This window comes from Saimiri boliviensis, chromosome 14 (genome assembly GCF_048565385.1).
Source record: "Saimiri boliviensis isolate mSaiBol1 chromosome 14, mSaiBol1.pri, whole genome shotgun sequence".
In the NCBI taxonomy this organism is placed as follows: Eukaryota; Metazoa; Chordata; class Mammalia; order Primates; family Cebidae; genus Saimiri; species Saimiri boliviensis.
Genome location: NC_133462.1, coordinates 37,662,809 through 37,689,481, shown reverse-complemented (window position 1 = coordinate 37,689,481; position 26,673 = coordinate 37,662,809). Strand labels below are relative to the sequence as shown.

Genomic DNA, 26,673 nt, shown 5'->3' with positions numbered 1-26,673 from the left:
GAAATATGCTGGACCGTCAGATTTCACCTGGTCACGGACGCCATGCCAATCCAAGCTTCAAAACTACACTTCCCAGCATCCTCTTCGTCCCTCCCTCCCTATTAGACGCAGCCAATGAAGTCCCGCGAGATTTGGAAGGCGGCAGTGAAGCGGAAGCCATTACTCTCTGGAGCCGATTGCCCCGAGACACATGGGCCAAGGAGGCTTCCGCGGGGATTTCTTTCGACCTGTTGGGGACCCCTCGCTTCCCCACGCCAGACAGGACCTCCCGTATGAACTTCTCTTCGCTTCGGCAGCAGCTTCCGTCACCTCCGCTCCCCGATCCTACTCCCAGTCGTGTAAGCCCTGCTTTCCTTAACCCTTTTCCCCCCCAGTTCCTGGGGTCACAGGAGGCCTGTTTGGCGGAGAGGATTAAGGGGGCACAAGGGTCGGGGACTAAGGAGCCAGGCAGCCAGATGAGGGGTGCATTTTAGATCTCGCGATCAACGATATGAAACGCTGGGGACGGGAAGGATGAAATTGGACCACTGCAGTTAGTGATGAGCGAGGCATTGGTCACCTGATCCTGAAAAGCCCTGAGTCTCTGTAGGTGGGGGCGGAAAAGCCGGGCTGAAGTGAGTTCAAGAGTTTGGGAGCAGTTCAGGAGATTGGGGGTCGTCAGGATTTGGACATAGCGAGGAGTAACCACCTTTCTGCGCTGTCGTCAATTTTATCTTACGTGAATGTCAGCACACTGGTGTTCTTTTTAGCATTTACCTTGAGTAGCTTTTGTACTTGGTAAGTCCTGGTTGCACTTTTTTATTTATTTTAATTTTAATGGACTCTTGGAAATAGCCTATACGTAGATTTACTACTCAGTTCAACATTTTGTTAATTAACTTGAGAGTTAGTCCAGTCATACTTGAATTTTACCGTGTTATTTTGTGCTGTGTCCTTTACTATGAAAATATGTTAACACTGGAAAATAGGACATACATGCAAAACAACAGTATGATTACACACACACAAACATACACACACACGGTTAAAAGGACAACCGTAAAGTGAATCTACAAACCAAGCCAAGAAAGAGATTATTAAATCTCAGGAAGCTGTGTGCCTTTTCTAAACTGCATCCTCCTCTCCCACCAATATTTGCTCTGGATTTGACTGCTTATACATCTTTTCCAGAAAATAAATTTCCTGATTTTGGTAGTTACTAGTAGATGAACTCAGGCTCTGCAGTATTTTTGGAAACAATCTTTCCATATTGATACCTTTGTAATTTAGAGATTTCTAAATATCTTGTAGATGAAGTACTTACACCTAGCCGTTCTTTTTCAGGAATGTCATGGCTTAAATTCTAGAGTTAGTTCACCAAGTTCCACATAGTGGGCTTCAGTTTTCAAGCTGTGGTGAATCTATATTTCAACTTTGAGAATATTGGTGTTTTTATGCCGTTGAGTTGCTGTTGATTTACATCATTTATTTACATCTTCTTTGATGCCTTTCAATAAAGTTTTGTTTGTTTTTGTGGTTGTTTTTTGAGACAGTCTCACTCTTGTAGCCCAGACTGGAGTGCAGTGACAGCCTTGGCTCACTGCAACCTCTGTCTTCTGGGTTCAGGCAATTCTCCTGCCTCAGCCTCATGCTTAGCTGGGATTACAGGTGCCCACCACCACGCCCAGCTAATTTTTGCATTTTTGGTAGAAACAGGGTTTCAACATGATCGCCAGGCTGGTCTCGATCTCCTGACCTCAGGTGATCCACCTGCCTCGCCCTCCCAAAGTGCTACGATTACAGGGGTGAGCCACTATGTCTGGCTCAATAAAGTTTTATAAGTACCTTGAAAAAGGATTTAAGTTGTTATTGTTATATTTATTCTTAGGATCTTTGTTTTTTGGTGCTCAGAAAAGTCTAACTTTTATGTAGTTTTTTGGAAGTTCTTCCTAGACAAGAAAATGTACACAGTTCAAAAGGAAATTAAATATTTTATACAGAAGATAAGTTGTTTATATTCTTTCTTTGCTGAACTGGCTGGGTACTTCCATTGTCGTTGACTGGAGTTTGGATGGCACACTCTAGGCAGACCTGGTTTTTTTTCCTGATCTTTAAGGGAATTGTCATTTGTGTTTGCCAAAGACTTTTCTAAGATAGTTTTTATTAAGCCAAGAAAGCTTCCCTCTTTTCCTGCTTGAGTTTTTCTTACGAATTGCTGCAGGCTTTTAACAAGTGATTTTTTTTTTTTTCTCACCATATACTTTTGTATCTGTTTGTTGATACATTTTAAGTACTTTAAATGATGGCACTTGGTACTGCTGTGTAATGAATGAATGGGTGAATAATACAATTTTGTTTTTTATCCTTTAGTGTGGTAAATTAAACCAGTTGATTTTCTGTTGTTACATTAAATTTGTATTGGTAACTAATTTGGAAAGGACATGTTACTATTTGTTATTTTTGGCTTCAGTTTGCTAATATTTTGTTTGGTGTTTTTGGATCTATGCTTGAGTGAAATTTTCCTTTTCTATTTCAGATTTATGCCAGCCTCATAAAATGGGATGAGAAGTGTTCTCTTTTCTAAACTCTGGAATGTTTTGCATAAGAATAGAATCATTTGTACCTTAGAACGGGAGTGGTACCTGCAAAAACCATTTGGGTCTGGAGTTTTCTTTGTGGAAAGTTTTAAAGCTATTGTTTCTGTTCTTTTAAGGGTTGTGGGGCATCCAGGTTTTTTGTGTTATGATGAGTAAAATTTCTTTAGGAACTTATTCCATCTGAGGTTGAAATTGTATAGTCAAAGTTGTTCATAATATATTTTTAATGCTTGCTACATTTGTAATGTTATCCACTTTTTTATTTGTAATAATTATATGTTGCTTTTTACAAAAATAAATTCCATCCGAATGTTGTCAGTTTCCTTCTTAAAGAACTTCTGGCTTGATTGAACCATTTTATGATATATATATATGTTTTCTATTTTGTAACTTTCTGATTGCTATCATTTTCTTCCTTCTTGGGATGTTTCTTTCCAGTTTCTTATGTTGAATGCCTGTCACATCCCAAAGAATTGCAGTATCATACTTCATTGTATCTTAATTCTAAATATCAAATATGGCTTCTTTGGCATGCAGATTTAGAATTTTTTTTTTCTAATTTTCATTTCTGTGACTTTTTTCCTTCTTATCTTTTGGTCATTGTTTGCTAACTGCATTGCTCTGTGGTCAAGCATTTTCTGAGACAAACATGGCTTCATGTGTGGTTGAAATTTATAGTTAGGAAATGCTATTTCATCATGTTCAATCTGCATGTAGTTAGTGAATTGCCTGCTTGAACTGTATTTGTGAGAGCTCTGGTGGTGGTTTCATCCATTTCTCCTTAGCGTTCTATCCTTTATTTTTTATTTTTTATGTTTTCATTTTTTTTGGAGGCTATGTTTTACACACACACACACACACACACACACACACACACACCTCTTTCCTGGTTTATAACTTCATTATGTAATACTTAGTTTCTCTCTATGAGCCTTTTTGCCTTGATCTATTCTGATACTAACCGGCTTTCTTTTTTTTCACTTGCCTTATATATTCTTTTAGTTCCATTCTTACTGCATTCTTATATTTTAGATGTCTCTTGTACATAGCATATAATTGGATTAATCTATTCTGTGAATATTCGTATTTTAGTTAAAGCATTTATTCTATTAATATCTTCTGTATTAATATATTTGAATGTTACATTTGTCTTTTATTGTTTCTTTTCTCTGGCTTCTTTTGCATATTTTTGTCACTCTCCTTTATTTTCTGTACATTTAGAATTTATTTACTCTATTATTCCAGTGGTTGTTCTGAACAGTTCTTACCCATGCTTGCTCATTAAATCTAGATTTGGATATATGTTACTCTTCTGATTTACATGGTTTTCTCATATGCATTTTTGTTCTTTTTTTATTGATACATCATAGTTGCACATATTTAGTTCTTTTTTTAAACCTCAAGAAATTACTACTGTTATTATATCCCATCATTTCTTATTTCATTATACTCACACATTGCCACTTTGAGCAGTTTGATTCTTACACTCTTTGCTTTGGTTCTTTGATTACTTCTTTCTCCCTGAAATATGTCTTTTATGATGTCTTTTTTCTGTGGGTGGCAAGCCCAAAGATACTGTTTTTCCCCTTTCTCAGTGGACATTTTTAGTAGTTATAGGATTTTATATTTTATTTCAGAACTATGAAGATGTCCCATTTTCTTCTGGCTTCCACTGTTGCTAATGAGGAATCAGCTGTCAGTCTAATGTTTGTTTCTTTCCTTTTTTTTTTTTTTTTTTTTTTTTTTTTTGAGACAGAATCTCCCCCTTGTTGCCCAGGCTGGAGTGTGCAATGACATTATTGGCTCACTGCAATCTCTGCCTCACCTGGGTTCCAGCAATTCTGCCTCAGCCTCCCAAGTGGCTGGGATTACAGGCATATACCACCACACCCGGCTAATTTTTGTATTTTTAGTAGAGACAGGTTTCACTATGTTGGCCAGGTAGTGGTTCTTGGGGGGTGGTCTCCTAACCAGCAGCATCAGTATCACCTGGAAACTTGTTAAAAATACATACTCTTTGACCCCACACCTCAGATCTTCTGAATTAGAAACCTAGGGATGGGGCCTAGAAATGTGTTTTTTGTTCTGTTTTGTTTTGAGATGGGGTCTCACTATGTTGCCCAGGCTGGTCTCAAACTCAAACATGCAAGTGATCCACTTGCCTTGGCCTCCCAGCATGCTGGGATTACAGGTGAGAGCCACCATCCCTAGGCTTGGTTTGTTTCTTACAGTGTGTTTTAACAAGACCTCCAGGTGACGCTCATGTAACTTCAAGTTTGAGAACTATTGCTTAAAAGATAACCTGTCTTTTTCCTCTGGCTGCTGTTAAGATATTCTTTTTACCATTGGTAATTCTCTGGTTCATTGTGCCTAAGATTTCTTTTTATCTGTTTATATTTTCCTTCCAAAATGAAAAATCTACAGCCACTATATTTTACAGTAATTGCCTGGGCTCCTTCTCTGTCATCGGTAACTGCAGTTAGAAATGGTTCATTTCCTTATCTTCTGTCCCTATGTGATTCTTAGCTGTATTTCTATGTTCCTCAACTCTTTTCCATTTATTGTTAAAACTAGCTTTTAAACTTCAGCCTGCATAAAAATTTCATGTAGACTTTGTTAAAGTACTGATTCAGCAGCCCACCCCAAAGATAGTTACTTAATTTAATTGAGATAATGATCTGGGTGTCAGAATTACCTAAAGTGCTCCAGGGGACGTTTATGCAGCAGACAATATTTAAGAAACAAATTTTTAGTAACTTAAGCATATCCTAAGAGTGACAGAAAAAAAGAATTTTTTTTTTTTTTTTTTTTTTTTTGCACTATGTGTAATCTAAAAGCTATTTACTTAGGGCCTTTGTTGTTGGTTTCCATTTTGCTTTTAGGAATTGTAATTGTCCTTTAGATATCATAAATTTTTAATTTTCTTAATGTTAATTTCTTGCCAGCTCATGAATTTGAAAGCTATCATCTGTTGGTACTTTGTGCTGCATTTGAAATAGTTATGTGTGGAAGGTTTATTTGGGGCACCTAAGTTGCTTGTTGGAAACAGAAATCTTACCCTGCTCTTTACCCCGGGACATCTCATCTAGTTGGTTGAAAGGAAGGGTATATTTTTGATTTACTAGTGTAACACCTTTCTGGACCAAGAAAGTGGCCTATGATGTTCTCACAACCTTTGTTGCCTTCTCTGTCTCTCTCCGTGTGTGTGTGTGTATTTTGAGATGGATTCTCATTCTCTCACCCTGGCTGGAAGTACAGTAGCATGATCTTGGCTTACTGCAACCTCCGCCTCTAGGGTTCAACTGATCCTCCCACCTCAGCCTCCCAAGTAACTGGGACTACAGGGGTGCACCACCATGCCCAGTTAATTGTTTTGTATTTTTAGTAGAGACAGGGTTTCACCATGTTGGCCAGGCCATTCTTGAACTCCTGACTTCAGATGATCTGCCTGCCTCAGCCTCCCAAAGTGCTGGGATGACCAACATGAGCCACTGTGCCGGGCCTATATTTACGTGAATTGACAGTGGTAGAAATAGCAAGGGCAGAAATACCAGTCAGTAAAAGTAATAAAAGACTTCTTCTCTATAATATTTACATCTGCAAATTCTGAGTATCCTGGGACACTGTGATTAAGTTGAATATGGGGTTAAAATCAAATATTGGGAGAATTATGGTCCCAAGAGAGCTCCTCATGGAATAGTTTTGGGCAACATTTGTTTTGGACCACAGACTTGCGGAGGAGGCAGATCTAAAACTGAGGAGCAGGGTTGGGGCGAGGGTGAGGATCGTGAGGGCAGGACCAGGGAGCAGCCAGTCGCTCTGAGCCAGCCTCGTTTGTGCTTGTTGGACATCAGAAATGCCTCCTTAAATACTGTACTGTTGTCTAGCCGCCTCAGCTGCCTCATCCCTGTCCTCGCCCTGGTGAGAAGAAAAACAGATCCCAATGAAAATAGAGTAAGATTTGTAGAAGTAGAAAAATACAACAGCTTTCACCATGCTGCTAAGAAAATTAAAAAAGAAATTAAGCAACCTCGACAGCTCTGAAAAATTAACCTGTCCCTTCTAACCTATCCATGGTGACAGCATTCCAATGATCCTGGTTTCGCTTCATGTATCATGTCGAAACAGGGCAGAACGCCTCTGAGTTCATAGATCCTACACCTGCTCTAGACTCCCTGCTCCACATCCTGCTGGGTCACTTAGAGGCTGAAATCTTCCTGCTGCATTTGTATTCCAGGCCACCCATTCTCTGAGACCCTCTGATATGGTTTGGATGTATATCCCCACCCAAATCTTATATGGAAATGTAATTCCCAATGTTGGAGATGGGGCCTGGTGGGAGGTGATTGGATTATGGCGGTGGATTTCTCATGAATGGCTTAGCACCATTCCCCTTGGTACTGTCCTCATGACAGTGAGTGAGTTCTCCTGAGATCTGGTCATTTAAAAAGTGTGTGGCACCTCCCCACCTTCCACCCTTGCTCTCTTGCTCCTGCTTCACTGTGTGCCTTGCCTGCTTCCTTTTTGCCTTCTGCTGTGATTGGAAGCTTCCTGAGGGCCTCCCCAGGAGCAGATACCACTATGCTTCCTGTACAGCCTGCACAACTGTGAGCCAATTAAACCTCTTTTCTTATAAATTACCCAGTCTCAGGTATTTCTTTCTTTTTTTTTTTTTTTTTTTTGAGACGGAGTTTTGCTCTTGTTACCCAGGCTGGAGTGCAATGGCGCAATCTCGGCTCACCGCAACCTCCGCCTCCTGGTCTCAGGCAATTCTCCTGCCTCAGCCTCCTGAGTAGCTGGGATTACAGGCACGTGCCACCATGCCCAGCTAATTTTTTTTGTATTTTTAGTAGAGACGGGGTTTCACCATGTTGACCAGGATGGTCTCGATCTGTCGACCTCGTGATCCACCCGCCTCGGCCTCCCAAAGTGCTGGGATTACAGGCTTGAGCCACCGCGCCCGGCTTTCAGGTATTTCTTTATAGCAATGTGAGAATGAACTAATACACCGTCACCTAACACTGACAACCTCTGAAAGCGATAGAATCACTCAGATGAGAAATTGGCCACAAGCTCCACTCTGGGCTCTGATTTGCATCATTGCAAAACATCGACAAGGTTTCACAGACCCTTAATTGATATGGGTACACTCTCTATGCTCCAGCCCTCTTGATGACTTGTCCCTCATGGAGAGTGGTGGTGGATGTTGGCCCGTGGGTTTTGGGCCAAGCCGTAGGGCTGTGTCCTAGTTACCTGGGTTACTGTTTAATTTCACAGGACTTTCTGAGGAGATCCCAGACCCCCTACATTTCATAGGCCCCTTCCTTATGGTCCTCCCAAGGTGCCATCCCCTGCGTGTCTGTCTCAATATGAAGGCAAATGTGGATCAGTTCGCTCATCATCCATTCATTCTTGCATTCCCTACTTACTGTCTTTTTTATATCAGGCATTGAAATGGTGAACAAAATATCAGAGAACATGAAAAACCTCTAGTTACCTATAATGTGTTTTCTAGCTGGGCACACAAGAAATCAAAACAAGTAAACCACACAGTGTGTGTGGAGGAGAGAGCAGAGAGGTAATAATGCTTACCCGGTGTTCCCTGTGCCATCCTGCACTTCCCAGGATCCTTGGAGCTGGCAGGGGCATGTGACTAGTTCTGGCCAATGGGCTGTGAGTGCTTCAGGGTCAAAATATAGATTACAGAATGCACAGTTGTCCGCTTCCTGCTCATCATCTATGACCAAGATGGCCAAGGGTATCTGTTGGTTCAGAGACAAGTGGCATCCCTGAACAACAGGAAAACTTTCAACACCAGCCTGGGTTGAACAAGTGACATGAGCAAGGCATAAACTTTCCATTTTATTGAGTTACCAAGATTTGGGCTTGTCTGTTTCTGCAGTAAAATACAGCCTACTCTTAAACAGAATATTAATTGGAGATTAGTGCTTTCGAGGAAAAAAAAAGTAGTGGGGAATTGGGATTGAAAGAGAGGTTTACATTTTTTATTTTTTATTTATTTATTTTTTTTTAAAGACAGAGTCTGACTCTGTCACCAGGCTGGAGTGCAGTGGTGTAGTCTCCACTGCAACCTCTGCCTCCTGAGTTCAAGTGATTCTCCTACCTAGGCCTCCCAAGTAGCTGGGACTACATGCACATGCCACCATGCCTGGCTAGTTTTTTTGTATTTTTAGTAGAGACAGGGTTTCACTGTGTTAGCCAGGATGGTCTCAATCTTCTGACCTCATGATCCACCTGCCTCAGCCTCCCAAAGTGCTGGGATTACAGGCGTGTGCCACCACGCCCAGCTGGGTTTGCATTTTAAAGACTGGCTAAGGCAGGCAGATCAACTGAGGTCAGGAGTTCAGGACCAGCGGGGCCAACATGGTGACACCCTGTCTCTAGTAAAAATAAAAAACTTAGCTGGACACAGTGGCATGCGCCTGTAGTCCCAGCTACTCGGGAGGCTGAGGCGGGAGAATCACTTGAACCCGGGAGGGGGAGGTTGCAGCAAGCCGAGATTGCACCACTGCACTCCAGCCTGGACAACAGAGCGAGACTCCGTCTCAAAAAAAGAAAAGAAAAGAGTGGCCAGTGAATGCCAGATCAGGACAGTTAAAGTTGAATAAAGATCTGAAGGATGAGAGGGGTCCAGACACACTGAGAATGTGGGGGAAATATTTCAAGGAGAGGAGCAGCAAGTCAGAGACCCTGAGGTGGGAGCACGGCTGGTGAGGCCTGAGGCACAGCAGCAAGGCTCGAGTGACGGGTGAGGGAGTCGTGGGTGAGGTGACAGGGACCTGGGCCCTTGGTCTGAGTGAGACGGGACACCATCAGAGGATCTTGAGCAGAGGAGTGATGTGATCTACATTTTACACATAAAGTTATGGCTGTCATAGAAGCTAAGGGAAGTCAGGGACAGCAGCCGGGAAACCAGTTAGGAAGTGGTTGGAATGTTCTAGAAGAGAAGCAATGCCTTATGCCAAGGCAGTGGCAATGTAGGTGGTGAGAAGCAACCAGAATTAAGTTTTAAAGATAAGGCAGGATTCGCTGGCGATGCAGACGTGGAGTATGGAAAAGAAAGAGGTGAGTCGAGGGTGATGATGAACAAGGCTTTTGACTTGAGCCCCGGGGAGGCTGGAGCTGCCATCAACATAGGGAGGCTGGTGGCAGCCCAGCTGCTGGGGCTTAGTGTGGGCTCTTGTTGGCTGTTGCAGTGGGGATACTAAGTAGCCAGTTGACTGCCTTTCACTCTGGGTCATTCTGGGTGGGGCAGGTGCCAGAGAGCAGACAGTAGAACCCACTATCATTGAACAGTTCTGTTAAGTAATTGTGAAATCGTCAGCGGTCATTTTGTTTTAATGATAATGGCATTTTAGAGTGAATGTTTGTTTACAGAGCCTGTAGAGTTCCATACATAGCCCAGTGTCAGAGACTTTGATTTCCAGATGAAAAAACTGAGTTTTGATTAACGCTCTTGGGAGGGGAATGGGCAGAACCATGGGCTTGCATCAAAGGAGAGACTTCACCTCAAAAAAAACAAAGGATAGTTATAAGCCTTGTAATGTTTAAAAGTGGTAATATTTATAACTGACCTGAATCAGATGTTACAGTAGCAGTGTCGCAGTTCTTACCTCAGCGCTGTTAAGAGAGTCGCGGTGGAAAGTGCGGAAAGGAGACATGTTCATAAGAAGCAAATGACATCCCCTCCCAAGGTGTGGGCCACCATCCCTAGCTAATTTATTGTGGTTTTGATGTTATTTCCTTAGTGACTGATGTTGTTAATCATCTTTTCATGTGTTTACAGTACATTCGTATATATTTGGGGAAATGTCTGTTCTGCTCAAGCCCCCTGCCCACTTTTATATTGGGTTGTCTTTTTGTTGTTGAGTTTATAATGGTATTAAATCCCTATCACATACATGATTTCCAAATATTTTCTACCATCCTGTGTCTCATTCACTTTCTTGATGTTATTTCTAAATGTTTGGTAGGGTTCACCAATGAAGCCATTTGGTCCTAAACTTTTTATTGTTTAATGGCTTTTGATGACCACTCGGTCTCTTGTTATAGGGCTCTCAATTTTCTTTTTCTTCCAGAGTCTCTTTGGGTATGTCTCAAGGAATTTGTTAAATCTAGAGCAGTGGTCCCCAGCCGCTGGGCCACAGACCAGGCTGCGCAGCAGGAGGTGAGCAGAGGGTGGGCGAGCGAAGCTTCATCTCTGTTTACAGTGGCTCCCTGTCACTTGAGTTACCACCTGACTTCCACCTCCTGTCAGATCGGCAGCGGCATTCGATTCTCATAGGAGCGCAAACCCTGTTGTGCACTGTGCATGCGAGGGATCTAGGTTGTACACTCCTTAGGAGAATCTAATGCCTGATGATCTGTCATTGCCTCCTGAAACAAGCTCAGGGCTTACACTGATTCTACATTATGGTAAGTTGTATAATTATTTTACTGTATTATTTTACTACAGTAAAATAATTACTATTATAGTAATTATATATATATATATATATATATATATATATATATATATTTTTTTTTTTTTTTTTTTTTTTGAGACGGAGTTTCACTCTTGTTACCCAGGCTGGAGTGCAATGGCGCGATCTCGGCTCACCGCAACCTCCGCCTCCTGGGTTCAGGCAATTCTCCTGCCTCAGCCTCCTGAGTAGCTGGGATTACAGGCATGTGCCACCATGCCCAGCTAATTTTTTGTATTTTTAGTAGAGACGGGGTTTCACCATGTTGACCAGGATGGTCTCCATCTCTCGACCTCGTGATCCACCCGCCTCGGCCTCCCAAAGTGCTGGGATTACAAGCTTGAGCCACCGCGCCTGGCTATATATATGTTTTTTTGAGACAGAGTCTCGCTCTGTTGCCCAGGTTGGAGTGCAGTGGCATTCAACTCACTGCAACCTCTGCCTCCCGGGTTCAAGAGATTGTCCTGCCTCAGCCTCCCAAGTAGCAGGGATTACAGGTGCGTGCCACCATGCCCAGTCAATTTTTGTATTTTTAGTAGAGATGGAGTTTCAACATGTTGATCAAGCTGGTCTCTCTTAACCTCATGATCCACCCACCTCAGCCTCCCAAAGTGCTGGGATTACAGGCGTGAGCCACTGCACCTGGCCTGTTTTACTATATATTATAATGTAGTATTAATAGAAATAAGGTACACAATAAATGTAATGTGCTTGAATCATCCCAAAACCATCCCCCCTCATCTTACCGTCCGTGGAAAAATTGTCTTCCTTGACACTGGTCTCAGGTGCCAAACTGGTTGGGAACTGCCAGTCTCCGTGACCTCCTGTGTTGGTGTACAGCTGTTCACGCATTCTCTTAACAGCCCTTCCAGTTTCCATAAGAGCAGTAGTAATGTCCCAGCGCCACTCCTGATTTCAGTTACTTACATCTTCTCTTTTTATTAGTAATTCTAGCTGTACTTTTGTTGATCTTTTTGAAATAACCAGCTTTTATTTTCATTAATTCTCCTTCTAGTCTCAATTTCATTTATCTCTGCTTTAACCTTTCTTTATTTTTACTTTCCCTGGGTTTAGTTTGCTCTTTTTAGTTCTTTTTTTTTTTTTTACTGACCTAAGTGGCTTTTTTTATTAGAGAAAGCCAGAATTACAAAGGACTTAAGAGTTGGCATTGGGGCCCTTCTTCTTGCCAAAGGTGGGCACAAGGTTGACAAAGCGCCGATTGTACTGCATCCACCTCTTAGCCCAGCCTGTCTTCTTCTGCTGCTTCTTCTTCTTCTCCTGTTTGGCCACCTTAGGAGTCTGACCTCTCACTTTCCCAGCACCGGCCAGGGAACCATGGACTCTACCTCCGAGCATTCGGCCTGCTACTTCCAGGGTGGTCAGGGCCTCCACTCCGCATTGGCCCAGGGTGGCCTCATCCTCCAGGGGCATGCCTGCCGGGAGTACGACTTACTCTTACGGGGCAGTGCCCTCCAGTGAGGCTACATGAGCCTTAATCTGGGCGACCGTGTCCTGGCCAGTCACCTCGAGGGTGTGTAGCTCCCGGGCGCGGACGAAGAGCTGCATGTTGGCTACTGAACCACCGTGTCAGCTGCCGCTACCATGAAGATGGAGTCGAGAAAGAGGAAGGAGCGAGGGCACGCACGTGCAGATCACCGGTTGAGCGTCGCGTCACTCCGCTCTTTTTAGTTCTTTACTGTGTCAAGGTAGATTTCTGATTGAGAGCTTTCTTATTTTAATGTAGGAAATTTACAGCTGTACGTTTTCCTCTGAGATCTACTTTTGCCACTTCCCATAAGCTTGGATGTGTTTTCATTTGTCTAAAAGTATTTTCTGATTTCTGTAGTGATTTCTTTGTCCCATTGGTTAAGAGCATGTTGTTTAATTTCCATGTATTTGTGAGTTTTCCAATTTTTCTTCTGTTGATTTTTAGTTTTATTCATGGAGAGAATATACTTTGTGTGATTTCATTCCTTGAAAATTCGTTAATAATTCTTTATAGCCTAACTTATGGTCTATCCTTGATAACCCTAATTTGGGCATAATTTGATTTTTTTTTATAAGCATAGTTTATTTGGTTTTGCTGCACCTGTTTGGTTTCTTGTATGTTTGTTTTGAGCCTTAGACAAAAGAAATTTATTTCTCACCATTCTGAAGTCTGGTAACTCCAAGATGAAGGTGCTGGCTGGTTTGGCTCCTAGTAGAGGCTCTTTCTTGCTTGGAGACAACTGCCTTCTCCCTGTATGCTTGCATGGTTGAAAGAGAACCTGTCCACTTTTAAATGTAGGCACTTAAAGATTATTTCCTCCTGAGGATGGGTTTTTTTTGTTTGTTTGTTTTGTTTTTGAGACGGAGTTTCGCTCTTGTTACCCAGGCTGGAGTGCAATGGCACGATCTCGGCTCACCGCAACCTCCGCCTCCTGGGCTCAGGCAATTTTCCTGCCTCAGCCTCCTGAGTAGCTGGGATTACAGGCACGCACCACCACGCCCAGCTAGTTTTTTGTATTTTTAGTAGAGACGGGGTTTCACCATGTTGACCAGGATGGTCTCGATCTCTCGACCTCGTGATCCACCCGCCTCGGCCTCCCAAAGTGCTGGGATTACAGGCTTGAGCCACCGCGCCCGGCTCGGGTTTTTTTTTTTTTTTTTTTTTGAGACGGAGTTTCGCTCTTGTTACCCAGGCTGGAGTGCAATGGCGCGATCTCGGCTCACCGCAACCTCCGCCTCCTGGGCTCAGGCAATTCTCCTGCCTCAGCCTCCGGAGTACCTGGGATTACAGGCACGTGCCACCATGCCCAGCTAATTTTTTTGTATTTTTAGTAGAGATGGGGTTTCACCATGTTGACCAGGATGGTCTCGATCTCTCGACCTCGTGATCCACCCGCCTCGGCCTCCCAAAGTGCTGGGATTACAGGCTTGAGTCACCACGCCCAGCTCCTGAGGATGGGTTTAACCTCATCTCACAAATTGGTTTTTTTTTTTCCATGTAGCACAAAATATTTATTAAATTTACCTTGTTCCATCTTTTACATAGAGTGTTTTTGTGTTTAATTTCTAAATATTTAGGAATTTTCTAGATTCCTTAATGTTCTGGTTTCAATTGAATATATTTGCTGTCCTTTGAAATGAATTGAAAGTTTTTTTTTTATGGTCCAGCATATATAATCCAGGTTCTCTTGGCTGTTGAATTGGAGAAAGTTAAATGATTCAGATATATGGGAGGTGTAATTCATTGATCCTTTTTAAAAAGTTGATTTTCTTTTTTCTCTCTCTCCGTCTCTTTCTCTTTCTCCTTTTCTTTCTCTCTCTCTTTCTCCTTTTCCTTCCTTTTCCTTTCCTTCTCTGACAGGATCTTACTCTGTGGCCCAGCCTGAGGTGCAGAGGCACAATCCCGGCTCACTGCATGCCTTCCTGGCTCGAGTGATCCTCTTTCCTCAGCCTCCCAAGCAGCTTTGGAAACTACAAGTGTGTACCACCACACCTGGCTAAACTGTTTTTTTTTTTAATCAAAAATACAAAATTAGCTGGGCGTGGTGGTGTGTGCCTATAATCCCAGCTACTTGGGAGCCTGAGGCATCAGAATCACTTGAACCCAGGAGTCAGAGGTTGCAGAGAGCCGAGATCACATCACTGCACTCCAGCCTGGGCGACAAGACCAAAACTCTGTCTCAAATAAATACATAAATAAATAAATAAAATTTCCATTAGCTGAAAATAAATAACAGAATTTCTGTCACCCTAGAAAGTTCCCTTTGCTTCTTTCAGTCTGTCCTGTCTTTGTGATCCTCCATTGAAGCAATCTTTTTTTTTTTTTTCCAGTTCTGTCAACTTAAATAAGTTTCACCTATTCATGGACATCATATTGGTGGAAGCAGAGTGTTTCTTATGTGTCCAGCTTCTTTTGGCCAGCATCGTAGGGATTTCTCCATGTTGCATGTCTGCATAGTTTCTTTTTATTGCTGAGTAGTATTTTATTCTGTAAACATATCACAATTTATATGTATATCCATTCTCTGGTTGATAAAGATTTAGATTGTTTACAGCATTTGGCTATGAGGAATCAGATTGCTACAGGCATTTTTGTATGAGTCTTTGTGAATATAAATTGCTTAAAATTTCTCTTATGTAAATATCTAGGAGGAGAATTGTTGGGTCAGATGGTCAGTGTGCTTGTTAAAAACTGCCAAAGTGCCGGGCGCAGTGGCTCAAGCCTATAATCCCAGCACTTTGGGAGGCCGAGGCGGGTGGATCACGAGGTCGAGAGATCGAGACCATCCTGGTCAACATGGTGAAACCCCGTCTCTACTAAAAGTGCAAAAAATTAGCTGGGCATGGTGGCACGTGCCTGTAATCCCAGCTACTCAGGAGGCTGAGGCAGGAGAATTGCCTGAGCCCAGGAGGCGGAGGTTGCGGTGAGCCGAGATCGCGCCATTGCACTCCAGCCTGGGTAAGAAGGGCGAAACTCAGTCTCAAAAAAAAAAAAAAAAAAAAAAACTGCCAAAGTGTTTTTGAAAGTAGTGGAACTATTTCACACTCCCACTGTCAGTATATGAGAAATTACCCCAAACTCAGCAGCATTTAATATTGGTAGTCTTTTTGATTTTGACTGCTCTAGTCTTAATTTGCATATCTCTGATGACTATGATGTTGAGCACCACTGGATGTGATTCTTATTGATTGCTTACATTTTGTGAAATGTCTGTTTATTAAAGTCTTTTGCCCTTTTTGTTGGGTTGATGTTCTTTTTTTCTTTCTATTTTTAAGAAGCTCTACTTGTTTCTTTTTTTGCACTCTTATGTAGGAGTTCTTTATATAATCTGAATATGAATTCTTTTTCAGGTGTATGCATTGCATTTTTTTTTTTTTTTTAACAATCTCTGGTTCACTGTTTATTTTCCTTTTTTCTTTTTCTTTTTTTGTTCTTAGAGACAGGATCTCACTCTATTGCCCAGGCTGGAGTGCATGATCATAGCTCACTGCAGCTGTTCTCTATTAATTTATTAGTGTCTGATTCATCTCAAAAGATTTTTTAATTTAAATTCAGTGAGCAGAGGAGGGGGCCATTAGCGAACGAGCTGGCAGAAGCACAGGTGGCCGCAAATCTCTAAAGTGGGAGAGCTGTTGTGAAAAGAAGGTTGCGTCGGAGATTTTGCCCAGAGAGCAGATTTCCAAATCATTGCCTGTGAGGGGAGGCTGATTCTAGTGATGATGCAGTCCAGGCTGTGGCCCAAGGATGTGCATATTGGTGTGGAATGTGGGTGCAAAGGGCATTGGAGGTTGGAACTCATAGTTAGGCCTGGGTGGACTGTCTTCATGGATAGAGCCATCCTTAATGATCGTAGGCCTTGAAGGTGAAGGAAGAGCAGAAGTCTAGGACCAGAGTGTTTAATGAGTGAGGGGGTTGAACACAGTTGTGCTTGGTGGCAAATCACTTAGAAAGAGTAATTCTGAACCCCCTTATAGCAGATCAGGGGCTGTCCTCCCACCACATCGCTGGGAGACGTTACCTAAGAAAGATAAAAGTCCAGGATCAGCCAGACCTTGCTGCTCAGAAGAGGAAATGCCAAAAGACAAAACTTGGATTTTTCTTCGGTGAGCAGGAGAGGCAGACAGCCTTGGACTACTTCCGGTGTTCTTTCCTTCGCTACAGATGCCGACTTGGAGAGGCCCGTGAGAGCAAGAGAGTAGCTTTCTGGTTGTCCCGGTGCCCTGTTCAGGCAAACTGACTGCCATTCTTTGAGGATGGCAGCTCTGTCCCCAATGCTTGGTAAGTTTTTAGGTCAGTGCGTGCCCTGAGAAAGTGAGTGTTAAGCGGCCCCTGCCACTTGGTGGGGTAAAAGATACGTGCACTGCAGAGGGCTGCTGGGAGAGGATGGCTGAGTGGAAAAGGGGTAGGAACAGAACCCCAGCAGCCGCCCCAGTGACTGTGTCTGATGAGGGTCTTGGTGGATCTGGGAGAGAGGGGAGTGTCATGTCATTGATTGATGAAGAGGGTGCAGGTAATGGGTAACCCTGCATTATCCCATTTATTATTTTGATCAACTTCAGCAAGGTTACAACTCTACCTCTCAGAACTTGCATTTCTTCATTCATAGGTTGGGTCTATGTCACTTTTTATGAGTATGTAGCCCACCACCCTCTTTCTGTTTTTAGTGGAACAGGGCTGTTCTGACTTGTTACGAAAGTGATGTGTGCAAGAGAGATAGAGAGAGAGGGGATTGAAGATGTGAACACTCAGAGTCAGTGTGGAGCAGTTTCCTGGTTTGCAAGTTTTGTTATTATGAGGCAGGGGCAGGCTCTGATTCTCATGAACCCTCTTTTCTCCTCCAGCCATGTCCACCCAGGACTCCACCTATCTCCAGGAGTCAGAATTTCCTCTTTCTTCAAAAGACTGTTCCTGTCCCCAGAATTTGGACCTGTTCGCATGCAGTGGTCTGGAGCCTCACACACCCGGTGTTGGTTCCCAGGTGCGTTAAGATCTCCAGGCCCCTAGATCAAGAGAGACACTTCCTAGAACACCCTCAACCATGCATGCTGGAATTCTTTCCAAGCTTCATCTCAGGAAATGGATGCCAGAACGGGGCCTGAGAGAGAGCCAAGGAATATTAGGACTGTCCTGGTGTTGGGGAAGTTAGGGAAAGTGATTTATGTAGCACCTGTTTCCCTCATGCTTGCAAAATGCTAAGGCCCATGCTCAACCCCAGAGACTAGAGGGAAATAAAGTGAAAAGCTCTCAGAGTAGGCTGGAAGTGAAGGGAGAGTAGTCTATTGTCAGGGTGGCATTTGAAGTGACAGACAGGACAAGATGGCCTCATCAGGGAGAGACGATGTCTGAGGACTGGCACCTGGAGGAAATGCTGAGATCTCTAGCAGGCCGTCTGGAAATCCTGCGTTGGGTCTCATGCTGGGTCTTCAGCCTCAGCCATCTTACCATGAACACCGTTTGGCCGGTTCCTCGCTGACCCCAAGTTTGTGTGGCATTCCAGGAATCAGTGACTTTCCAAGATGTCGCTGTGGACTTTACTGAGAAGGAGTGGCCCCTGCTGGATTCTTCTCAGAGAAAGCTGTACAAAGATGTAATGCTGGAGAACTACAGCAACCTCACTTCGCTAGGTAAGGCCGGTGTCATTCCTTCTCTTATTTATTCATGAATTAGATGTTTTTGTTTGAGTATGTCCTGTGATCCAGGAACTATGCAGGCGTTCAGAACACAGCTATGAACAAGCAGCCCTGGCATCCATGTTCATGGGGCCTCTCCTGGGTATTGAGGCCTGTCCATCACAAGGACCTTGAGGGTTCTCTGGTATGTGTCTGAGCTTGGGCATGGGCTTCTGAGATACAAAATCTCCATTCTTTTGGAGGGTCAGTATGTGGCTATTTGTGATCTTATTTCCTAGGTTGCTTTCTTTTATTTACTTCTGGTAATGAAGGGGTCTCACTATGTTGCCCAGATTGGTTTTGAACTCCTGGCCACAGGCACAAGCCACCGTGCCTGGCCTGTGGTTTTGTTTTCTATCAATCAAAAACTTTTACTGTGTTCCTTAGAAATGTTGGCATCATCATGTTGCTGCTCCTAAGTCAGACTTGTCCACCTTCAGAATGTTGAGCCCAGGCTAATGGAAGGGTCTTCTGCATGGCCCTCCCTCAACCTGTGTCTTTCCCATGAGTGTAGGGTATCAGGTCGGCAAACCCAGCCTCATCTCACACTTGGAGCAGGAGGAGGAGCCAAGGACAGAGGAGAGGGGCATACACCAGGGCGCTTGTGCAGGTGAGCAAGCCCCAGGTGAAGAGCAGTGCTGTGACTCCACCTCTATTCTGTGATTGGGGTAGAGGGAGGGTCGTTGGGGAATGTCACCCAGGGAAATCGAGAAATGCTCTTTCCCTCTTTTTGCCCACCCATTATCTGCCAAATCTTTTGGTCCACACACTCCTGACTTTCACATTCTCATTACTGAGCTCTTTGTCCCATTCTTTCATACTTGATACTTGATGTTCCTATCATCCTCTTTCTGTCGTTATCAACATCTATCTGAATTGACTTAAATTTCTTTTTTTTTTTTTTTTTTTTTTTGAGACAGAGTCTCGCTCCCGTCGCCCAGGCTAGAGTGCAGTGGTGTGATCTTGGCTCACTGAAACCTCTGTTTCCTGGGTTCAGCGATTCTTGTGCCTCAGCCTCCCAAGTAGCTGGAATTACAGGTGTGCGCCACACGTCCAACTGATTTTTGCATTATTAGCAGAGATGGCTTCATCATGTTGGCCAGGCTGGTCTTGAACTCCTGAGCTCAAGTGATCCACCCACCTCAGCCTCCCAAAGTGCTGGGATTACAGGTGTGAGCCACCACACCCAGCCTGAATTGACTTAAATTTCTACCTGGCATTGCCGTATATCTCACACGACCAGATTTTTTAACAATTGCTTTTGCAACCACTTTTCCTCACATACCCTTAGGGTCTGTCAAGAAATCTGCCTGTCATTATCACCATCATCCCACCGTTTTCCTTTTCCAACAAATTAATACTTTCAAATTTGTTTTAGATTGGGAGACTCCATCTAAAACCAAGTGGTCACTTCTTATGGAAGATATTTTTGGGAAGGAAACGCCCAGTGGTGTGACAATGGTAAGATTTCCTTATGATGATTCTGGATCTTCCTACCACATCCAAGCAGACTGAGGCAGCCTAGCTGAGAAAAAGCAGTTCAAACACCAGGACAAGCAGCTTCCCTCAGAGGAAGCTTTGTTTCAGAGACACTGGATATTACCGAGCTGGAGGAAGCCTAACCCTAACCTCAGACTACTTCACCTAGAGTGCCTCTGAGTAAAGATTTTTATAGCTATGTCTCAGATATTGAGTGTTGGGGCTCTGTGCCGTTTTGTTTTATTTTATATTTATGTTTTACACTGACTTACCAATTCAGTTTTGGTGGTATTTATTTATTTTTTGAGGAGACAGTCTCGTTGCCCAGGCTGGAGTACAGTGGCACCATCTTGGCTCACGGCAACTTCTGCCCCCCAGGCTCAAGCCATCCTCCCACTTCAGCCTCCTGAGCAGCTGGTACTGTTGACATGTGCCACCACACTTGGCTAATTTTTCTATTTTTTGTAGAGATAGGATTTCACCATGTTGCCCAGGCTGGTCTCAAACTCCTGGGCTCAAGTGATCCACCCACCTTGGCCTCCCAAAGTGCTGTGATTACAGGCTTGATCCACCATGCCGAGCCTCAATGCAGTGTGTTTTTTTTTGAGATAGACTCTTGTTCTTGTCGCCCAGGCTGGCGTGCAATGGCACGATCTCAGCTCACTGCAGCCTCCATCTCCCAGGCTCAAGTGATTCTCCTGTCCCAGCCTCCCAAGTAGCTGGGATTACAGGCATGAACCACCACACCCAGCTAATTTTTAGTAGAGATGGGGTCTCACTATGTTAGCCAGGCTGGTCTTGAACTCCTAACCTCAGGTGATCCACCCACCATGGCCTCCCAAAGTGCTGAGATTACAGGCTTGAATTCAGTTTTAAACAGTGAAGAAATGCTGTATGCAAAAAGCTTTGAAAAAGTAACACAAGTGGAGACTTGTGGCCTGGCGTTCACCTGTTGTCTTTGATGGAGCTCAAACGGGGCAGGAACAGCACTTCCTCCCTGCAGATGATGACACCTCTAGTCATAATAATGTGCTTCTGTCTGTTCACAGCAGTGTATGTGGGGATGATGCTTAGGGTTGCAATGAATGGAAGAATTGCCTTAGTCAGCCTGCATGTCTTAACCAACAGGAAAGAGCCGGTCTTGGAGAGAAACCCACTGAATACGCTCACTTGTTCGAAGTCTTCGGCATGGGCACTCATCTTACGCAGCCAATGGGAAGGCACGCTGGCAAGAGGCCCTATCACCGCCGCGACTTCGGAGTAGCATTCAAGGGCAGGCCGCACCTCACTCAGCATGTGAGCATGTACGACGGGAGAAAAATGCACGAGTGTCATCAGTGCCAAAAAGCCTTCACCACGAGCGCGTCCCTCACACGGCACCGGAGAATCCACACCGGGGAGAAGCCCTACGAGTGCAGCGACTGCGGGAAAGCCTTCAACGACCCTTCCGCCCTCAGGAGCCATGCAAGGACTCACCTCAAAGAGAAGCCCTTTGACTGCAGCCAATGTGGAAACGCATTCCGGACCCTCTCGGCCCTGAAAATCCACATGAGGGTTCACACCGGTGAGAGGCCGTACAAGTGTGATCAGTGCGGGAAGGCGTATGGCAGGAGCTGCCACCTCATCGCGCACAAGAGAACACACACCGGAGAGAGGCCCTACGAGTGTCACGACTGTGGGAAAGCCTTCCAGCACCCCTCCCACCTCAAAGAGCACGTGAGGAACCACACCGGGGAGAAACCCTATGAGTGCACGCAGTGCGGCAAAGCCTTCCGCTGGAAGTCGAACTTTAATTTGCACAAGAAGAACCACATGGTGGAGAAGACCTACGAATGTAAAGAATGTGGGAAGTCCTTTGGCGATCTTGTGTCCCGGAGGAAACACATGAGAATTCACATCGTCAAGAAACCCGTGGAATGCCGGCAGTGTGGGAAAACTTTCCGAAACCAGTCCATCCTTAAGACTCACATGAACTCTCACACCGGAGAGAAACCCTATGGGTGTGACCTCTGTGGGAAAGCCTTCAGCGCCAGCTCAAACCTCACAGCACACCGGAAGATACACACACAGGAGAGGCGCTACGAGTGTGCCGCCTGCGGAAAAGTCTTCGGCGATTATTTATCTCGGCGGAGGCACATGAGCATCCACCTTGTAAAAAAGCGCGTTGAGTGCAGGCAGTGTGGCAAAGCCTTCCGGAACCAGTCTACACTGAAGACACACATGCGAAGCCACACGGGGGAGAAGCCGTACGAGTGTGATCACTGTGGGAAAGCCTTCAGCATCGGCTCCAACCTCAACGTGCACAGGAGGATCCACACCGGGGAGAAGCCCTACGAATGCCTCGTCTGCGGGAAAGCCTTCAGCGACCACTCATCCCTCAGGAGCCATGTGAAAACCCACCGGGGAGAGAAGCTCTTTGTATCATCCGTGTGGAAAAGGCTCCAGTGAGCGCAGCTGCTTTAAAGACATGGGATTACTCAGACGGGAAGCAGACCTCATGGGTGTAAGAGGAAGCCTCTGTGAGCTGGCGTCTTACTGAATGCAAAAGAATCCACATAATTTGGGAGGAATCCAATTCCTGTAAAAACCGGGAAGATGAGGTGTCCTCATCCCATGGGAGATTTGTGAGAACTCACGCTGGGGGTGAAAATGTACATCTGTAGCGTGGAGGAGCCTTCGGGGTACATTCGGCTCTTAACAAACACTAAGGTGAGAAACCCCAGCTTGGCATTTAATGCCAAAATGGCTTCAGCATCATTTGTAGCCTTCTGGGCCCATGAGTAATAATAAGCACACTAGGGAGAATCTCTATATACAGTGGGTGGGGAAACTCGACTCCTCATGACAGAAATCATACTGAAGAGAGAAATGAGTGAAGTAAGGAATGTGGGAAGGTCATGAATGGGTCCGCACACCATGGCCAGCTGTCTTCGTGTGGCTTGCAAGCTGACAACAGCTGCTCCATCTTTAAAGAGGAAGAATGTGTGCAATAGAGAACATTTGTGGCCAGAGAAGTCTGAAATACTTCCAGTCATCTGTCCCTTTCCAGACAGTGTTGGTGGTTAGAACTGGGGAAAGGTACTCCTGACTTGTAGTAAGAAGGCATCAGGGATGCTGCTATGTCCCCTCCAGCACATAGGAGCCCCCCACAACAAAGAGTCAGTACCCTCAAACATCACTGTTGCTGAGGTTGAAAACCTCAATTACTGCCTGCAGCAACCCCTAAGTTTTTATGAATCTTGTGAGCACTTATGCCAGGAGAAATTTCTTCTACAAAACTTTTAAAATACAATCAGTGCTGATAATTCCTATGTGGAAATGATTCTAGCCATGGTCCCTCATTTGTGCATGTGAATATTCTCACTGGGAGAGATAAATCTCCCAGTGAGATTTTCCAGTGAATACAGGATTGCTCTTACTCTCTAATCATGAAAACAGACCCCCCCCCCCAACCCCACTCATAAATTTTTTATCTTTATTTTTAAGGATGCACTCTTCTAAATAAACTCTTAAGCCTCATCAAGAAAGGTTTGTATATAGTATTTTTACTATAGCTTCATCCTTGATAACATCCTAATTTCCTTTTGGACAACCTCCTTGACCTCTGTGTGACATGAGAGTGTTTCTCAGTATCGGTTTGTTCCTGGTACCTGATTGACAAGCATTGTGACCAGAGCATGATGTCTCCATCAAGTGGTGATATTTTTGCAGCTTGCTATCTAGCCAAGAGTGACAGATACTTTTTTTTGAGACTGAGTTTTGCTCTTCTTTCCCAGGCTGGAGTACAATTACACGATCTTGGCTCACTGCAACCTCCACCTCCTGGGTTCGAGCAATTCTTCTGCCTTAGCCTCCTGAGTAGCTTGGATTACACATGCCTGTCACCATGCCCAGCTCATTTTTTGCATTTTTAGTAGAGATGGGGTTTCATCATGTTGGCCAGGCTGGTCTCAAAACTCCTGACTTTAGGTGATCCACCTGCCTCAACCTCCCAAAGTGCTAGGATTACAGGCAAGAGTGACAGATGCTTCTAGTGGCTTCCCCAGTATCCACTGTCATCTTCCAATACCAAGAGAATCCAGGTTCTTTCAGATTAGTAAGGTGTGCTATTTTTAAAAATCTCTTACAGGTTTTCTTGCAACTAGTACCATCCATGGCCCACAGCCCTGACCATTGACAAATCAGCAGATGTCACCATGTGGGCTTCTGAGAAAGCTCTTGAACAGGGGTCGTTCCTAAACCTGAATTCTTCCCTATTTGTTTTGTTCTTTGCTTTACCCCCTACTTTTCACCTTGCAAGGAGATCCAGTACGTAGTATTGGAAGATCCACCTTATGACCCTGCGGATGAAAGTCAGGGTCTAAAGAAGTGGCTACAGAAAGCCCACAGTGACCCTGGCCTCCCCTCGGTCCTGTGGGTGTCTACACCAGCCCTGGACTTGTTACTTCCAGACTTCTATCACATGAGAAAAAATAAAACTGATTACTGGTTTAAGCTGCTATGGATATTTCATTGTTTTTCTTTTAAATTTATTTATTTCAAGATAGGGGTCTCCTTGTGTTGGCTACATTCAAACTCCTGGGCTCAAATGATCTTCCTGCCTCAGTCTCCCAAGTAGCCGAGAATACAGGCATGAGCCACCACACCCGACTGGTTTTTCTATTTATTTATTGGTGGGAGGGATTTCTACACCCAGCTAGATGCTGCCTGAAGCCCATGCACCTGGTCATTGGTGAGTTTTATAAGTACTACCTAAACGTATGGGTATAACATGTCTACTTTTAATTGTGGGATACGGGTTTTTTCATTTGGTTAAACCAACCTTTTACATTGTATTTCAACTTTTTGTTATATCTTGATATTTTCTTGATTTACTGATACCTAAGCGTGTGGGTATAACATGTCTACTTTTAATTGTGGGATACAGGTTTTTTCATTTGGTTAAACCAAACTTTTACATTGTATTTCAACTTTTTGTTATATCTTGATATTTTCTTGATTTACTGACAGAGATGTATTAGTTTTCACAAAAGCTCAAGGACAGATTGCGTCAGCATCTCTGTTTTGCATATGGGGAATCAGGCAAGAAAGTTGAGGTTTACTTATCTGTGGTCAGCCTGTTAGCTGGTAGCAGTGTTTGCCTTTGAACCCTGTTGTCTGGCTCTGGAGCTTATGCCTCCTTGATGCCAGGCACAGGCACTGTTTTGTGGTCTTCAGGGTCTACAGCAGTGATTCTAGATTTTTGCCCTGGTGGTGCTTACACTGTGTTTGGGGTGGGGCACCTGATAAACTTGTAAATATACTGTGTATCAGATGGTGGTAAATGCAATGGAAACAACCATGGTGATGACAGGGAGCATGTGGGTTGAAGGAATATAAGGTGGGTAGGGAAAGCCTTCCATTTAAGCAGAGGTGTCAGGGAACTGCATGCATGTGCCCTTAATCTGGGGGAAAGCACCCTTGGCAGCTCAAAGGCCACGAAGGAGAACTGTGCTTGGGGCAGCCATGCAGCAGCAGACGGGCTGGGGTGGTGGGGTGAGGCAAGCTTGGGCATTGTAGAAGATGATGAGGTCAGAGCTGTATCAGAGGCTGTTCACAAGGGCGCCTGGCTGTTTAACTAGATCTTGAACAGAAGAGTGGCAGCTATCCAATTTCAGTTTTCAAAAGGATCACAGTGGCTTCTGGGTTGATAGGCTAAAGAGGGAGGAGATACGAACAGAAACCAAGTAGAAGGCCATTGCAGAATTCAAGTGAAATGTAATGGCAGCCAGATTAACTAGGAGGAGGAGTGGTGTGAGAGAGTCATGGTGATGAATATAATCATAGTCTCATTTTCATGTCCGGGCTCTGATCCTTTTATTGTTATCCACTATTATGCTGTGAACTGCTAATGAATAGTTGGATTTTCTCATTTTTCCCAGTTATGAACAGTGCTGCTGTAAGGTGTACATGCCCTCTGGAGCACTGGTAAGTTTTTCCAGGAGCGTGAGGTTGCTGGGTTTTAAGTTCTCTGCATGTTCATCCTATCAGTGTAATGCCAAAGTCATTTCTACTGTGGTATCATAGAATACAGTATAATAATACCTTGTGTGTATGTGTTTTAAAACATTTTTATTGAAATGTAACATACATGTAGAAATACGCTTAATTCATAAGTATACAAACCATTTATCGCATGAGCACTTCCACATAACCACTAAGTCAAGAACAAATATTACCAGTATTCGAGATACCTCCTCGTTTTTCCCTCCAAATTATGCACTCTACTGTGTAGGTAACTAGTATTCCAACTCTAACAGTGTGGTTTGGATTTTTTTTTTTTTTTTTTTTTTTGACATGGAGTCTCGTTCTGTCACCCAGGCTGGAGTACAGCAGCACAATCTCAGTTCACTGCAACTTTTGCCTCCTGGGTTCAAGTGATTGTCCTGCCTCAGCCTGCCGAGTAGCTGGGATTACAGGTGCATACCACCACACCTAGCTAATTTTTTGTATTTTTGGTAGAGATGGGGTTTCACCATGTTGGCCAGGCTGGTCTTGAACTCCTGACCTCAAGTGATCCGTACGCCACAGCCTCCTAAAGTGCTAGGATTACAGGCATGAGCCATTGCACCTGGCCTGGATTTTTGTTTTTGAGGCCCTGTGCAAATCCTGCCATCCAGTATGCATTCTTTCTTTTTTCCTTTGGCCTGTCTTAATTTGCCCAATATTTTTTGTGAAATGACACGTACTGTTTCCAATATTAAGTAGTACATTTTATTCTGTTTCTTTGTTTGAATATTCCATAATTCATCTAAGCATCTTATATTGATGACCATTGGACTTTACAGTGCAGGGTTATTGTGATGAATACTACTATGAGTACATTTCACTATTTCTGGTTGTGCACAGTGCCTGTATTTCTTTGGAGTACATACCCTGGATAGAAATTGCTGGGTTCCTGACAGAAAATTTATATGAGATGCATTTGTTCATTTTCA

At 44.0% G+C, this 26,673-nt stretch overlaps 2 protein-coding genes across 2 annotated transcripts; one reads left to right on the top strand and one right to left on the bottom strand.

Annotated features, from left to right (window-relative positions):
- Positions 1–141: 141 nt before the first annotated feature.
- Positions 142–22,235, top strand: ZNF317 (zinc finger protein 317). The gene is made up of 7 exons (XM_003938916.4): positions 142–338; positions 16,710–16,826; positions 17,390–17,526; positions 18,046–18,172; positions 18,732–18,827; positions 19,596–19,678; positions 20,825–22,235. Exons 2-7 carry the CDS (start codon positions 16,802–16,804, stop codon positions 22,142–22,144), a joined length of 1,788 nt encoding a protein of 595 aa, XP_003938965.2. The 5' UTR covers positions 142–338; positions 16,710–16,801; the 3' UTR covers positions 22,145–22,235.
- Positions 12,135–12,713, bottom strand: LOC101044455 (ubiquitin-like FUBI-ribosomal protein eS30 fusion protein). The gene is given in 1 exon segment (XM_039465919.2): positions 12,135–12,713. A coding segment is annotated over 1 exon segment (411 nt). The 5' UTR covers positions 12,626–12,713; the 3' UTR covers positions 12,135–12,214.
- Positions 22,236–26,673: the final 4,438 nt, after the last annotated feature.

Coding starts and splice junctions, on each gene's coding strand:
- ZNF317 (XM_003938916.4), top strand. CDS start 16,802: ATGGCAGCTCTGTCCCCAATGCTTG. Junction 17,527..18,045: donor CACCCGGTGTTGGTTCCCAG/GTGCGTTAAGAT, acceptor GTGGCATTCCAG/GAATCAGTGACTTTCCAAGA. Junction 18,828..19,595: donor ACACCAGGGCGCTTGTGCAG/GTGAGCAAGCCC, acceptor AATTTGTTTTAG/ATTGGGAGACTCCATCTAAA.